General features: G+C 36.9%; 1 protein-coding gene and 2 pseudogenes across 1 annotated transcript; all 3 read left to right on the forward strand.

Moving 5' to 3' along the window:
* The first annotated feature begins 933 nt into the window (after positions 1-933).
* LOC117668719 (olfactory receptor 14A2-like) lies at positions 934-4,540 on the forward strand (annotated as a pseudogene).
* Positions 4,541-6,008: 1,468 nt separating this feature from the next.
* Positions 6,009-6,574, forward strand: LOC148114013 (olfactory receptor 14C36-like; annotated as a pseudogene).
* An 8,500-nt stretch (positions 6,575-15,074) lies between these two features.
* Positions 15,075-15,992, forward strand: LOC117668880 (olfactory receptor 14A16-like). Its single transcript, XM_034422933.2, has one exon. It carries the CDS (start codon positions 15,078-15,080, stop codon positions 15,990-15,992), a length of 915 nt encoding a protein of 304 aa, XP_034278824.1. The 5' UTR covers positions 15,075-15,077.
* The last annotated feature ends 1,939 nt before the right edge of the window (positions 15,993-17,931 follow it).

Here is a 17,931-nt window from a genome sequence, read left to right on the forward strand (position 1 = left end):
TAGTGGCTAACGGAATCACGGGCTAGAGCTCCTGAAGGAGCATCCATCGGCGTTCGCGGAGACACAGGAAGTCCCGTCCTGAAGATTTCCAAGTAAAAAAACCTAGCAATTTATTTTTATATTTATTTGCTAAATTTACATGTCATTTCCTCTAAATGCACAAGGCACATACAAAGCACATCTTCCAATTTTCCAATACTACCAAAGCTTGTACAAATGGTGAGAGATTGCGACTGGTTCAAATATTCTCAGTAAACTTCCATGGTTGAAAATGGACTGGAACAGGGTTTTCCTAATTCTAATATTCCTTTTGATAAGTAAATGAATTAACAGAACTGGAAAGAGGGAAGAAGGAAATATTGAGGTTGGTGGTTGGTTCTTGAGTATAGATGGATATAAAATGACAGCATAGTCTGATTGATACTGGTATTTTCTATAGTGTGATCTTATGTTTATTCTCTCCATGCTTTATGTTTCTTTTTGTTTTCTATTCTCAATATCAAAAAGCTACTTCTCAAATTTTGTCTAATTGCATCCTTCTCCTCTGCTTCCTTGCAGTTTTGCCATTCAGCTTTGTCATAATGAAACATGGATAATCAAACTATAGTGTCTTACTTTTTGCTCCTGGAATTCTCAAAAAATCGACATCTGCAGATTTTATATTTTTTCATGTTCTTTGTATTATATTTAGCAACACTAACAACAAATTTTCTCATCCTATCTGCAGTAACTTCTGATCATCGATTGCATAGACCAATGTACTTCTTTCTAATGAATTTGGTACTGCAGGACCTAGGCTCTGTTTCGGTGACTGTTCCAAAATCCATGGTCAATTTCCTTCTAGATACCAGATACATTTCTTACTTGGGTTGTGTTGCTCAAGTCTTTCTCTTTATCTCATTTACCACTTCTGATTTCTTCCTCCTCACAGCAATGGCATATAATTGGTATGTTGTGATTTGTAACCCACTCCAATATGAGACACTGATTAATTCAAAATCCTGCACTGAAATTGTGAGTCTGGTTTGGATTTCCAGTTTTCTCTATGGCATGTTGCATACCGCTGGCACATTTTCCAGCCCTTTGTGTTCTAATATTGTAAACCAGTTTTTCTGTGATATTCCATAATTGCTTAAGCTATCCTGCTCTGGAATCAATTTAATAGAAGTTAGGGTTATTTTGGTCAGTGCCATTGTAGGATTATCTTGTTTTACTTTTATTATCATATCATATGCAATGATCTTCAAGGCAGTACAAATAATCCAGTGGTGGGATTCTGCTGGTTCTAGGTGGTTTGGCCGAACCGTTTGTTAAATTGCTGGCTCTCCCCGCCCCTTTCACCACCCCTCTGCACCACTGGGCGAGGGGTGGGTGAGCCAGCAATTTAACAAACGGTTCGGTGTATTTTTTATAATTTTATTGGCCTCGCAGCTGCTGCGGGGCTTCAAAGGGCCACCCTACAGCTGATCAGTGTTAAAAGAAAACAAATGAGTAGACCTATGCCTGCAAAAATAAATGGGTAGACCCAGTGGTGGGATTCTACTTCGGAAGAACCGGTTGTTAAGTAGTTAAGCCTGTGATTGCCAAAGTGGGCGGTACCGCCCCCTGGGGGTAATGCCTTAGGGGACTGTAAGAGGCAAGGGGGCGGCAGGGGGGGCTAAGTGGCAAGGAGGGTGGCCCCCACCCTTTGGCCTGTGCCTCGCAGCACTTACCTCCTTGCAAGCAAACAGCAAGAAAAAACAGCCCCTTCAGCTTCAGCATCGGTTAATTAGCACAAGTTGATTAGATCCGCCTCCAGACTCTCAACTGATTTGCTCTCAGCTGTTTTGCCAGGGCTCTGTTGTTAGCTGCAAAGAGTGCTGGAGCAGATATTTTTTCCCCTAGCTATGCTGAAAAAGCGAAACTGAAAGTAAAGCAGGGTCTTTGCTGCAATGTGACAAAATGAGGCAGAGAGAGATTTATTTTTCCTCACCAAAAAAGGTAGGTGCAAAACTGCAAACAATGGGAAATTTAGGGCAAAAGAGGAGAGTTCAAGATTTTAAAACACAAAAGACAAAAAAGCTCTATTTAACTAGGGAATTGTAATAATTGAGATACTATTAATTGTATATTGTGTAGAAAGCAGAAATGGATAAATTGTGGTTTGGAGGAATATATGGGAGAAATTATTTGGTTTATTATTATTGGTAAATATAATTAATTGATTTGTAAGAAATTGGATTGCATGGAAATAATTGGAATATTCATGTTCATATTGATTAATATACAAAAAAGATAGTTATATAACTAATTGATTTATATTAAAATGTTGAATTTATATTAAACAACTGTAATATTACATAATTAACCAATGTGAGGATGGATATAAAAATATATGACAATGGGAAGGGGTATAATATAGAATAGAAAGGAAAAATTGAATTTGATTAAGATTAGAGATGAGGATGAAGGGTAATATTGTTTTTTTAAAAAAAAATAGATGAGGAATAAATATGGCAAAAAGGAAATATAGAAATTGTAAATTTAATTGAAATGACTAAACACTGTTTAAATTTGTGAACTGGCCAAATACTCTGTTCAAAGAAAATACATTGTATATTTGTATGTGTGTTCTCTTTTATTCTTTAAAGTTTAACAATTCATTCTTTATCTTAATATCTTTATATTTGTTTGGGGTTGGCTTTCTTCCCTTTCATCTTTTTTATTGTACAGCAATCTTTCTCCTCAAACCTACCACCTCTCTCTTTTCTTTCCTTCTTACTTTCTCTTCCCCCCCTCCTCCCTACTTCCTCTTCCTTTCTCCTTCTCCTCCTCTCTTCCTCCCTCTCTTACCCTCACTCCTACTCTAATTTCCCTTCCCTTCCTTCATCCCTCTCTATTGCTGTATCCTTTTATGCATATGGACTACTCAGAGGGCTGAAAAAGTTATTTTTGACTGGTCCTTGCACTTTTGAGCAGTCCTCGAACTTACGACTGTCCTCACATTTTATGTTTTTGCCTTATCTTGTCACCATGGTGAAGAGAAGCAGTTGTGAAATGAGTGACATGGTTGTTAAGAATGCTACAATGGGCATAAATGATGACCAGTCATAAGTGCAAAGACCGGTCAAAAGTGCGAGGACCTGTCAGAAATCACTTTTTTCAGCCCTCTGAGTAGTCCCTGTGCAGCTAGCCATGCCCACCCGGTCACATGACCATCTAGCCACGCCCACCCGGTCATATGACCATCTAGCCACGCCCAGCCAGTCACATGACCTTCTAGCCACGCCCAGCCAGTCACATAACCACCAAGCCACACCCCCAACTAAGCCACACCCACAGAACTGGTTGTTGAAAAAATTGAATCCCACCACTGAAATAATCCCTTCTGAACAAGCAAAGCTAAAAGCCTTATCAACTTGTGTTCCCCATATTACTGTAATATCTATCTTTGTATTAACTGGATCCTTTGTCAATATGAGACATCCGTCTGACACCCCATCTGATTTAGATTTGGGTTTGACTATTCTATATTCCCTTCGTCCACTCCTCTTCAACCCAATCATCAATAGTATGAGGAATAAGAATATCAAATATCAAATATTACCCCTACCTGAAAATAAGTTCGGGGGGATGGGCATGGCCAGCATGAATGGCAGTGTGGGTGTGTGGGGAGGACTGTCTGGCTGCAACTGCAGCCCGTTGGTCACTTGGGGCAGTGCAAATACTGCTTTTGCCCGTCTCTTTCTGGGTGCAATGCTTCTACTTGTTGGGCCACTTCCCCGAAGCCAGCAGCTCTGTGGCCAGCTGCATTGCTTTTTCCCTCTTTTTGGGAGGCTCGCGTGAGGCTTGTGCAGCAACATCAGCACCGGCATGGGGGAGGCAGACAATCCAGATGCCCCATGCTGGTGCTTGTGCAGCTGCAGGCAACCCAAGAGACAGTGGGATGAAGGGACTGGTGCATTGGGATCGCATCTGCCTCCCCCGTGCCTTTGCCTTCACCTGCTGTTGGTGCTACCACGCAAGCCTCCCATGAGAAAAAAGCAGACCTGCTGGCTTTGGGAAGTGGCCCAACAGGCAGAAGCGCTGTGCCGAGAAAGAGACAAGCAAAAGTCATTCTTCGCTGAAGCAGAGGCATTCTGAGCCTTCAGCGTATCCCAGGATTGCAGTGCTGAAGGTTCAGAATGGCGCCTTCAGTGTTGCAATCCTGGGATATGCTGAAGTCTTGGAGTGGAGTTGTCTTCGCAAAAGGCAGGAAAATGGGGAGGGCTCAGCACAGCTCAGCACAGACTGAGCAAAGGAAAATTCCCCTCCCCATTTCCCTGCTGTTCATGAAAAAGGCTCCATTCCGAACCTTCAGCATATCCCAGGACCCTGCAAGACTTGTTGTAGTGTTGCATATGTGAGTGGTGGCACAGTTGCAAGTTTGGACACACTGGCACAGCCGCTCATGGCAGGATGCCAGTTGCACCAGTGTGATGAAGTTCGCGGAGGTGCAGCCATTGCTGAGTGCAATGCCACAACAAGCCTTGCAGGGTCCTGCTCCAAGAGGCTGCGCTAGTATGATAAATCTCAAGGTGGTGCCACCACTCCTGAGCATGGCTCGCTCAAGTTGTAATCAGTTTGGGGATTTTTGCGGCCTTTATGTGCCTGGGATGCTCGCAGGATCCTTCACTTCTGAGTCCGGCAAGGGCCCAGCATTTATGCTCCAGTGTATTCTTCTCTTCCTGGGTGGTGACGGTGAGTCCACGGCACGTCCAGCTCACCAAGTCCGGCCTGCTGCACTTCAAAAAAAAAGTAAGACCTCCTGAAAAATAAGCCCAGGTGCTTATTTTCAAGCCTAAAAGAAAATAAGACTCGGTCTTATTTTCTGAGAAACACAGTAGGTTATTTGATCTGAGTGTATTTGGGTAGGTTGTGTGTCTCCATAAGAATGGAGCCTTATGTAGTACTATTGTTATGGATTTATTTATTTATTTATTTGCTAGTTCCAGATCTGAGGATATAAAAAATGCCGTGAAATTATAAATTCATCTTCTATTTTTAGGCCTTTGATTCTCTTCTATTAGAATTTAATATTTATTTGTTTAAAGGATTCTTTTCTCTTTTTTTACAGTCAAAATCTGAGTTCATGTTCCCAGAACCCCTGACAAAATCTGTCCCTCTCCTAATCACTATTTCTGTTATACATGCTATTCCTGTCATACATGCTACTGGAAAATCCTGGCCCTCAAACTTTCACAATAAAAACAGCATTTTCTTTTATGCACTGATTTACTAAAATTGGGTCCTGCCTATTTTGTAGGACTTCAAGTTACCAACCATATCATTCCTTTTTCATCATCATTAAAACTCTATAGGAATGATTCAAAGCTAAATACTAAACCTCCATAATTGAAGGTGAACTGAATTGAGTCTTTCAGATCCTAGACAAACATTTGGTTATTACAACAAGGAATAGGAATGGGAGGGATAATGGGAAAAGATAATTCAAGGTTAGTGATTCATTTTCTTTCACATGGACAGAAATATAAAGAAATGCATGTGTTTTTTCTAGAATATATCCACTTTTATGCTTATTCTAACTAAATATTAAAGCTTTGTACATTTTATTTCATTTTAACTATCCCCTCTGCTTCTTTGCAGATATGATATGCTTCTGGTCTGGTCATACATGAAAAATGGATAATGTGATCACAGTACGTTCTCATTTTCTGCTCCTGGAATTCTCAAAAGCTCAACAGCTGCAACTTATACACTTCTTCTCATTTTTAGTATTCTACTTCGCAACAATAATAGGAAACCTTCTAATCATTTTTACAATAATTTTTGACTATCAACTACACACACCCATGTACTTCTTTCTGGTAAATTTGGCTATGCAAGTTCTGGGATTGATTTCTGTTATTGTTCCCAAATCCATGATAAATTCCCTCAAGGACACCAGGTGCATCTCTTACTTTGGTTGTATTGCTCAAGTCTTCCTCTTTGTTTCTTTTGTAGCTTCTGATTTCTTTCTTCTCACAGCAATGACACATGATAGGTATGTTGCCATTTGCCAACCATTGCATTATGAGATGGTGATGAATTGGAAAATCTGCACTGAAATAATGATTCTTGTTGGGTCGCTAGTCTTCTCTATGGAATGCTGCGTACCAGTGACACCTTTTCAATCCATTATTGTTCTAATATTGTCAACCAGTTTTTCTGTGAAATTCCATACTTACTAAATCTATCTTGCTCTGACTTTAATCTAGCTGAAGTTGGAGTACTTGTGGCAAGTGCTTTGGGGGGGTTAGGTTGCTTTATTTTTATCATTGTAAGTTATGTTCAACACAGAGTAGAGAATCCAATCTGTACAGGGAAGGCAAAATGCCTTTCTACTTGTGTTCCCCACCTTATAGTTGATTCTATGTTTACAATAACTGTGAGCTTTGCCTATCTGAGGCCTGCCACAAATTCCACATCTTACTTAGATTTAGTATTAACTGTCCTATATTCCATTCTTCCACCTCTGTTCAACCCAATCATCTATAGTATGAGAAATAAGAACATTCTGTCTAAACTAGGGAAATTTGAAATTTTCTTTCATTGATGCTTTCTTATGCATTTGATATAACTGTACCTTTATCTTTTACTTTCATGTTCCTGCTAAAAGGAAGAAATTGCAAGCTGAGATGGGGGCTAAACCTTTTGTAACTGAAAGTTGCTGAGCCAACATCTTGGATCCTTAATCATTGGCCTTCTTGGAAGCATTTGGAGCTGTATTTAGTGGTATCTGAGGCCCACAATGACTCTTGCTTTTGACATTAGCAAAGCACTATCAGATGATATTAAGTGTTCCCACAATCTTAAAAAGTGTTGTGAATAGGATTTCTATTTGGAGATAATGTGAGATTTTGGCTTTGGTAGCACAAAGGTGGCCTTTTATATAGACTAAATTTGTGCAAAATGTTTGCATATAGATATATTTTCCTAGGGGCAAAGCACAGGTTTCATTTGTGTAAAATAGTTGTGTATAGCAATATTCTCATGGCTCTCAATTTTGGTAATAAATCATTAACAATTTTTGAGAATAAATTGCATTGTACACAAGATTGTAAAGAGTAAATTGTAAATGTAAATGTAAAAAGATTGTAATACATTGTAAAATAGTGGTAGTTTTATTTATTTATTTATTTTAATTAGATTTATATGCCACCCTTCTCCGGAGACTCAGGGTGGTTTACAATGCGTTAAGCAATAGCCTTCATACTTTTATATATTTTATACAAAGTCAGCTTATTGCCCCCACAAACTGGGTCCTCAATTTACCTACCTTAGAAAGGATGGAAGGCTGAGTCAACCTTGAGCCTGGGGAGATTCGAACTTGCAATAATTGCAGACAGCTGAATGTTAATAACAGGCTTTTAGTCTGTTGAGCTATCCAGGCTCCTGGATTATTATTAAAGCTCCTATTTTAGCATAGAAAATATTTCTTCTAAAGATTCACTCCAACAGGATCCATTTCTCCTCTGATGTAGTTTACGTTAACAATGTCTACTAACAAATCCTTCTCCCGTCAGGGTCAGTTATCTGGAACATCTGTTATGAAATTACCCCACTCGTATTTGTGAACTTCTTGTAGCTTTTACTTATATCACTAAAAACAACATAAAGAAACAAGAACATTGTCACATAGTTTTAAGCAACTAGTATATGACATACATCCCATGCACAATCTGGAGATTCTCCTAGACCAGGGGTCCCCAACTCCTGGCTGCAGATTGGCACTAGTCTGAAGCCCTCTAGGAACCAGGCCACAGAAGCAAGTGAAGCTCCATTCACACACGCATAGGATCCAGGCAGTGTACAAAACCACACATCCCTGGTCCATGGAAGAACTGCCCTCTAGTCCAGTCCCTGGTGCCCCAAACTTTGGGGGGCATTGTCCTAGTCCCATGACTACTTCTCAAAGACCAGGCTAGGAGAATCTTTGCACAAATTCATATTATGTACTAGTAGCACCTTTTCTTGAAACGTGAGATCTAGCATGTAGTCACTTATGTCCTGGTCGTGTCTCAGTTGGAATCCTGCAAATTTTCCAAGTGAGATTAGTGATATATAGATTGAATAAACAAACAAATAAATACAGAGCATTCTCTACATGGGGTGATCCTTGAAGGGCATTTGGAAGTTAGAAGTGGTACAGCATGCAGTAGCATGGACAGTCCTGGTGGTCCCTTGGTGAGGGCATATATAAGACAGTTGTTGCATGAGCTGCACTGGTTGCCAGTTTGCTTTTGGGCTCATTTCAAGGTGTTAGACTTTATGGCATCAGTCCATGGCATCTGAGGGGCTGTCTTATCCAATGGTATTTTCTGATCCCACTTATTCCAGTGGAAGAGATATACTTTGGTTCCATTCTGCTGGAGAATTTTGGCTTGTGGGGTCCAGGAGAAGATCCTGCTGTGGCTCTCATCCTTTGGAATGTCTATGGAGTTTCCAGGTCATGACTGTTCCAAAGATGCTTTTTCCAAAAGGTATCTGGACTTTCTTGGGTTTTTTCTTTGAAAACTTTGAAAGAACCAAATGATGAGAAGCAAAATATGGGACACCATTCAGAATATTCTCCTCTTGGAGGTAAGGTCAGCTCCCAAAATCCTGGCTTTCTGGAATCACCTTAAAATTTGGCTCTTCTAGATGGCTTGGTGCCCCAATAGGGCCCTGTGTTGAGAGTGGATGATGGGATAGAAAGGTCTTCAGCCCCATGTTACCTGTCCTCTTGGCTTTTAGTTTCTTATTTAATGTTCTTAATTTTTATCATTTTGTATTATCTTTTTAATCTTTTCATCATTCTGCATTCTGCAAGCCACTGAGAGATGTTGAGATAGGCAGCATATAAATCTATCTATCTATCTATCTATCTATCTATCTATCTATCTATCTATCTACAGTATCTATTTATCTATCTATCATCATCAATTTATTGAAACACTCCGAAACTTATAGAAAAGTTGACACAAGCCAACGATTATGTTGTCTCTGGCACAATAGTCTGACCTGTCTTTTAAAAGGGACCACATACTCATATTCAGAACTAAAATAAATAAATAAAATACATATTCAAATAATTTAACTTCCTTTATTCATTGATAACATGAGACTGCAACTGCCAAATAAAAATGAGTAGTCCTTCACTCTTTTTATGGCCTGTTTTTAAACCACTTTTGATCCTTTCAGTCTTGAGCCAAGCCTATGCCATCCAGTCAATTACCACACCAGTGAAACTATCAACCCCTTTCTGAATACTGGCCAAACATGTCAATGGATCTCCTGAATTATCTGATGTTCCAAGATTTCCCTTTGTAACTGTTGGAAGATGAATCCTGAAGGGGCAAAATTCAGTACAGAAAGAAGCCTAATGTGTTGTTTTAGTTCATCACATGCTAACTTAAAATTAATCTTTCTGCTAGTGCTTTTCAGACTTGATAACCAGAATATGTGTAGACTCCAGAATTTCATGCACTGAAGTCCATACATCAAAAAGTTGCCAAATTTAAAAAAAATACTGTGCCAGGAGATGGGGACAAATGGAAAAAATACTAAGCAAATAGATTCCTTATTGAATCTGACTTTAAGCTTATTTGGAGCCAGCATCAACTATTAGATTCAGATCTCTTTTTCATTTCTTTCCTTGAAGTCCATAGGAGAACAGAGAGTGATCACCTACTCTTAGTTCTGGCCCCCTATTCTTGATGGCATCAACAGGTTACATACCATCTCAGATGGAACCCCAATGTCAGTGAGAAAAAATGCTCTTTTTCTAAATATCCCACACATGCTGAATCAAAGGCATCTTGCATTTCAGTTAGTTTCCAATGTATTTCATACTTTAAGCAAGACTGTAGAAATAAAACCAAAGCGCTCAGAAAGCTATCAAGAAGAGTTCAGAATTTCATGGCTGAGGCTCAGGGCTCAAATTCATAGTCTGAATATGTTGCTAAAGAAGATGCTCCAGCTCAACCTCTGGAATGTCAGCCTCAAGAAAGGACAAAGTCAGGAGTTACATGAAGCTGATCAAACATAAACATCACTTGAGCAGATTATATAAAACCTCTCAACCCATGCACTTGATGAGTGGAGAGAACAGCAAAATAGCAAATGTTTATTTTGGACTTTCACAGGCAAACATGTAAACCTTCTAATTAGTAACAACTGCCAATAACCTTATGTAAGAAGCAGCTCTAAGCATGTCTCTTTGCTGGAAGAAATGTCTGACCATATGATTATTTATATGCATTACTCATGCATCACTCATATAGGTACATTTAGCTCTTGAATCTCCGACCTTTGGACTGGCTAACAAATTTGACCTACAACTCTGAAACTTGGGCTTTGAATGACTCTTCTGCATGCTCATGTTTTAAAACAGACTTTTTGAGCAAGCTTTTGCTTTCTTTACATTCCTTTGGTTCATTGTTAACTTTCCAGCCTTGAAGTAAAATTGGTAATCTCCTGAAAAATCACATGTATGAGTGTAACTGAAACTTGAAGCAGGCAGAAAGGAAAGGACATATTTCTTGATTCAGTCATTCCCCATCCCAATACGATGAATTGACAAAGAAATTATCCTATTATAGGGATCAATGGAAGAACCTAACATCAGCTTAATTAAAAGTAAAACAAAAGGCAAATTTGGGAATTGAATGAGATTTCCACCCAGAATCATGGCATATGCATGCATCTCAAAGTTGGATCTCATATTTGTTTTCTAATTATAGCTGCCCATACACTCAGCCAATAACATTCTCTATTGAACTAAACATACTACAGAGTGACCATTTGTCTCAAAATCTGGATATAAGCAGATGATTATACTGGCCATAGAAAAGCTCCTGGTAAGGAGATGATTCCTTCAGAGGTATATAAGATGAATGATTCCTGGTGAGTGTCCATCTTGATTAGGTTCTTCTCAAAAATAATATATTATACCTTCTCAATGGAAATAAAATACAGTACACCTAAACTTCAAATAGGGTAATCAACAGAAACCTGTGAATTATCATTCAATTTGATTGTTATATATTCCTTCTAAACTGAATTCCAGGCATCTTTTGAACAAACTAGAGGATTTGAAGGAAGAAGCAACCTATTTTATCCAGAACAGACATGATTCATAAGGATATTGCATAATAAATTACTATACCATTTTGAAGGCCCTTATTCAGAAATATACCAGACCAAATAACTCTTTGCCACACAACTGACCTTACCTCTATCTTTGATTGCATTGATAGGTCTCAGTTATGGGAGAAACTAACTAGGGCAGATAACAATAAATGCCTTCACAAACTAATAATTGAATTACATAGATTAGAGCCAATGTAAGTGTAGACCAACAGGGGTCCTTGTTAGAGTCTATTTTATTGGAGAGAAGAGTTAAACAGGACTGTTTATTTGCTTGCTTCTTATTCAATTTTTATATCACTGATCTTGTAATGGCCAGAAAGTTAGGAAGGTTTTTTTCCCTCTCCACTTCATTTAATGGATATAAGACTTCAATATTAATGTATGCTGATGTCCCTTATTTCTTATTTGCTGTTATTATTTGTGCTGATATTGGCTTTAGAAGATTATTGGCCAGACTGCCTGTTTACTATAAAAAGAGAAAGCTGAAGATAAATTTAACAAAACAATATAGTAGTCTTTGTAGTAGTGATGGTAGTTTTTGACAGATAAATAGTAGTAGTAGTAGTTTTTGGCAGAAGCAATATTAAACATAGATGGAAAATTAATCTGTCAAACAGATAAATACAGCAATGCTAAAAATCTGAGCATCGCATTTCACTTTCAAGTCTCTTTAATGGAAAACACATTTAACTTATTTCTTAGCAACTGCCAAGCACTCTGTGAACACTATTCTAGAGTGTTTTTTTTTCCTATTTAAAGAAGAACAGTTGGTAACCTCTGCAATTAAAATAATTTAAGGCCAGATGATAAGGCAGATATTTTATGGAGCTGAGATGGGTGTGTGATGAGAATTCTTATTTCTATTCGAAATAATTCAAAACAAGTTCATTAAGAAGATTTTGTGCCTTCACATGGAATCCCCACTACACTGTTGGGACAGTGCAAAATATTAAAAGCCTTCAGGAATCCCATCTAGCCAACCTCCATTGCACAGTTTGGAACCAATGGATAAAAATTTTGATATAGATCACACAAATCTATTCCCTAACACCTTTAAGTGAACCTAGTTTTTGTAACAGAGAAAATATTAGAGTTAGGCTTTTTTAAGTGGGATGTCTATAAAAATGCCAGTTTGCTTTCCAAATTTTCATTTTGGTAGTCTGTTCTCTGCAAATCTCAAAGAGGAATTTTTAAATTCTGTCCCAATAGTAAAGCATACAATATTTGAGACCATGCATCTTTCTTTTTAAAGTTTGGCTAAATATGGATATAATAGATATTGATAAAACTTTCCAAGAGGTAGCAAAACTAGATACATAATTTAAATATATAAATAGCACAATATTGGAAACTGAGACTAATTAAATGGATAGAAGTTCTAATATCCAGTAATGTATATAATGAATTTATATAATCCTTGATATTATAAAGTAATATAACAACTAACAATTTAGAAAACAATAATAAAATAAATTCCCAGATATTTAAATCTGTTTTTGAACTTCCTTCTGGCAGGTTTTCTTAATTAATCTTTGAGTTCTCAGTTCAGAAAGTAAGAATTTGTGAGTTTCAACCCTAGTCCTATTGGTAACATCATCTATGATTGTCTAATCCAATGGGATGGCTGATATTAGAATATTCTCAAATGCACTAACTGTTAATGGCTAATTGCATCCATAAAAGCTCACACATAGTTTTATTTTGTCTAGTTTTGATTTATTTTATGATATGTATTTACTTCTTGAGAGAAAGAAAATGGTTAATAAGCTTGCTGAATATAAAGTCAGCTTTTTCCTCTGAAGATAGATTTGAGCATACGTTGATTGCATGTATTATAGAGCCAATATAAAGCATACATCAGAAGGCACAATAATTCTATAAAGCATACATCAGGAGGCACAATCATTCTATGAAGAAAATTGTAAAGTAAGTATGGCATAGTGTGCACATTAGTTTATTGAGATAAACTAGCATTTATTTAACTAAAAATTACATGACTGTTCATTAGTTTTTAAAGCTAATTTTCATACTGAGAAAAGGAATTAATAAAATGATATTATATGATAGTGTTCTTCTAGAATAAAATACAGTATGTTAAGGGAAGGAAGACAACAAGGAGAGATTTATTTTCTGACATTTGGCCCTAAAAACAGACTAGATTAAAGATAGTTAAATCTAAAAACAATTATGAATCAGAAAAAAAGAGAATCTATTGCTAGTGGCTCTATCCTAAATAGCAAATCAAGTGGATATTAAACATAAAAGTTTAATGTTAAAAAGAAAGTGTTGTTTGGAGAATTTTGAAGATATTGTCCTGAGTTCTCATTTCTCTTCATAAAAATGTGCTTTCTTCATGTATCATAATCTTAGGTATCATCTGGTGAATATGATATGAGAATTATGTTTTCTTTTGTAAAATTTCAGTGAACTATTACTGTATGTTAATGTACTCTCATATAGATATTTGTCAACCAATATTAATTTATTTAAAGCATTGTTATTTTTTTAGCCACGACATTCCCAGAATTACTGTTAAAATTATACTTTCTGTGTATGTATATGTGTCTGTTTTTCTGTCCCTGTTTTTCTTTGTGTGTGTGATTTACACAAATTCAAGCACATGGAAATCTGTTCCCTCAAGTTAACATATAACAATTAATTACTTTATTTTTCTTCTAGATCTTTATTTCATCTATCCTTCAAAAGCTGGATGAACAAATAAAAAATACAATGGTACAATGGGGAAAAAAACTTTGGCTATAACATAGAATTAGAGAAATGGCAAAATTTATGGGAAAGGAACTATAGATTAACAATGGCAACTTCTTATAAAGAAAATTTATATAAAATATTTTATAGATGGCATTTACCACCTGCTAGGTTAGCTAAAATATTTAAAAATATGTCTAGCAAATGTTGGAAATGTAATAAAAAATGGGTATATTTTATCATATGTGGTGGACTTATGCTAAAACAAAAAAAAAATGGGCAAAAATACACAGATGGCTAGAAAAGATAAAAAGGAAACATGTAGATTTTAAACCTGAACTGTTTTTATTAGAGATGATATAGAAAAAATTGATAAGAAAAGTATGTATTTAGTATTACATGTCTTAACAGTAGTGAGGATTATCTTCGCACAATATTGGAAAAATGAAGAAACACTGCAAGATGAAGAGATAATAAAGAAGATATTAGATTGTGCAGAAATGGATACTTATATTGAAAATCAAACAGAAAGAAGACACAGAATATTATCAAACATGGAACTTCTTTTACCAATGGTTGGAAAAAAGGGGTAGAGAGTAAAAACGGAATCTGTATTGCTAAGCAAGTTAAATATCCAGACAACACAGTGTTTATTAAGCACTAAAAATGAAATTAATAAAAAATTAATAAAAAATATTTTTTAAAAAAGCATCTAGAAATCTGTTCCATCAAGTTAACATATAACAATTAATTACTTTATTTCTCTTCTAAATCTTTATTCCATTTATCCTTCAGGAGCTCACTCTATATATTGAAGGCTGTCTCCAATTTTTCATCACTGTAACAATTCTGCAAGAAGAGTAAGAAATAATTACTGATCCTAAAGCTTCAGGAAATTTCCAAAGAAAATGGACTTGAAAAGATCTTCCAAGTCCTACACAGTGCAACCAGGAAAATAATGAAGTGGAAGAAGAAAACAATTTGTGATTGATAGGTTACAATTTAGTCAATCAAGTATAGGAATAATGCTGTGATTAGGTACAGGGATGCATTGTATCCATTCTTTTAATTGTGTGATTCTCTTTTCATTCTTCACATTTTTTCAGTGTATTTTTCCATTCTGTTCACAGTTTGTAACAATGTATCATGAAGTTAGTTCACTATTTTATGTAAGTGTCACATCTATGTTTATAAATTAATTTAATTAAGTCATAAACATGAATAATCACACAACAATCCCTTACTTTTTACTCCTGGAATTCTCAAAAAATCGACATCTTCAGCGTTTGCATTTCTTTGTTTTCTTTGTGTTATATCTGACAACTATAATGGCAAATGTTCTCATTATATTGGCAGTAGCTTTAGATAATCAATTGCATAGCCCCATGTACTGGTTTCTGATGAACTTGGCTATGCAGGACTTAGGCTCAGTTTCTGTCATAGTCCCAAAATCCATGGTGAATTCCCTCATGGACACCAGGTACATCTCTTACTCAGGATGTGCTGCTCAAGTCTTCATATTTATCTCCTTTGCAGCTTCTGATTTATCCCTCCTGACTGTCATGGCATATGATCGGTATGTTGCCATTTGCCATCCACTGCACTACGAGATGGTGATGAATTGGAATGCCTGCAATAAAATCATGATTCTGGTTTGGGTCACCAGTCTTCTCTATGGAACAATGCATACAAGTGGCACTTTTTCAATCCTTTTTTGTTCTAATGTTGTCAACCAATTCTTCTGTGAAATTCCACAATTGCTAAAGCTATCCTGCTCTGGCTTCAATCTAATTGAACTTGGAGTTCTTATGGCCAGTGTCATTGCAGGAATTGGTTGTTTTAATTTTATTATTGCATCTTATATCATGATTTTCAAGGCAGTGCTTAGAATTCCTTCTGAACAAGGAAGGCAAAAAGCTATATCCACTTGTGTTCCTCACCTTATAGTAGTATCTATGTTTTTATTAACTGGATGCTTTGCCTATCTGAGACCTCCTTCTAATACTCCATCTTACCTAGATTTTGGGCTGACTGTTCTGTATTCCCTTCTTCCACCCCTGTTCAATCCAATCATCTATAGCATGAGAAATAAGAATATCAAATTGGTCCTTTCAAAACTGTGGAAATTCTGAAAATTACCTTTAATGTTGTTTCTATTCTGTTCATCACAGTTTTGCATTTTCCTGTCTTTTTCCTTACATCTTTGAATTAAGTGTAAGTTACAAAAAAAGCACAATTAAGTTCCAGATACATCCAATCTTTCAACCAGAAGACTGGTAGAACTCCAAAAATTTCTGAGCATATATCAGTTTCCCTAATTAGTCAATGCAGTTTTCAGTGGCTAAATGTACATGTCTGGCAGTTTCTAGCATGCCACAGAACAACTCTTGATCTTTAGTGGAATAGGATCAGGCTGTAATGTGATTATGAAAAAGAAGTGTAATTGAGAGGAAGTTTAAATAATGTTTCCTATTTTTTTCTGTTCTTTTCTGTAAAAAATGGCTTCTCCTTTAATGCTTGTTTAATAATATGGCTAGTTAAAGCTTTAGCTTTTCCCAAAGTACACAGGGATCTTCTCTCTTTAAATGGTCCTTTTATTGCATGCTTTAATATTTTGCTCCTTCGAATCAATACAGACTCCTGACAACTGCCTGGAGAAATCCCTGCATTTCTGTTGGCAATGCTTTTTAGCAGAGGGTTGCCATTATCTCCTTCTTAAGGCAGAGAGAGAGAAAAAAAGAAAGAGATGGCTCAAAGAAACCCAGCTGGCTTTGTTCATAAGGCAAACTAGAGCTTGCAGCCAGGGGTGGGATTCAAAAATTTTAGCAAGGGTTTCTCTGCCTGGTTGCTGGATGGGCATGGCCATGGTGGATGTGGTCTAGTCGGCCTTCTGTACCATGGTGGGGGAAGGCATTTTTGCCCTCCCCAGGCTTTGGAGGCTTTCCTTGAGCTTCCACAAGGGTGAAAACAGTCTCCCCAGGCTCTGGAGGCCCTCTGGAGGCCAGAAATTGGCCCATTTCTGGCCTTCCCAAACTTCCAGTAGGCCCATTTTTTGCCCTCCCCAAGCCTCCGCATGCACCCTGCACTTACTTGCATCCAAAACAGGCTGCGTGGGACTCCAGGGAGGCATGGGGCGGGTTGGGTGGGGCCAGCCAGGAGTGGGATTTGGCGGTTCTCCAAACTGCACAGAATGTTAGCTGAACCCCTGTGAACCCCTAGCAGTCCACCCCTGCTTGCAGCCCTTCAATTTCTAGCCTGATGCTTTAAACCATTGTAATTTACATTACATAATTTAGCATTCTTTTCCTCAGAAATGTTCTGACATTAGGCAGGAAGGGCAGGATGGGTGAACACATAATATGTTGATAACTACAAGAAATGAGAAGGGCAAGGAGAGTACTTAGGATGATGCAAAACATCAGTATGTATTTCAGAAATCTTATAACCTGATATAAATTGGAAGAGATAATTTATAATTCCTGATCCAATACCTGGAAAAGGGAGGATAAATAAAAGTATACAGTGAAGGAGATCTTAGATAGAAAGAAGGAAGATTTGTTAAATATTTTGGGGCTCACTATAAGTGTACTTAGGAAGGTGCCAGGTACTTACTGGATTTATCTAGAGAAGATCAGTACCTTCCTTTGGTAAAAGTGAGTGGCTTCCATTTAAAGGGATATGACTTTTATATTCCCCTATTGAATGCTATTTTCTAGTTCTCCTGCTTTATCTATGAATATACAGTATCTTGTCTACATTTTAATTTGCATTTAAACTTAATATTTTGCTCTGATCTGCTTAATAAAATCTTTTATTGTTTACCTAATTTGTGTTACAAAGCAGTCTTTTAATTTATATTTACCTTTCAGAAAAAGAAATTTCAGCAGAAGAGGACCGAATGGTTTTACTTCTATACTGAAATATTTAATGTATTCACTGGAGGGGAATTTTTTTTCCAAATAGAAAATATGGAAAGGATTCTTTATAATTGATTCCAAAATGCCATTTCAATTTTCTCTGCACTTTTAGTACATTTGTTAGTTCTCAACCTGTTTCCACATTTCAAATTAT

The sequence above is a fragment of the Pantherophis guttatus genome, chromosome 4 (genome assembly GCF_059756535.1).
Source record: "Pantherophis guttatus breed Tessera chromosome 4, ASM5975653v1, whole genome shotgun sequence".
In the NCBI taxonomy this organism is placed as follows: domain Eukaryota; kingdom Metazoa; phylum Chordata; class Lepidosauria; order Squamata; family Colubridae; genus Pantherophis; species Pantherophis guttatus.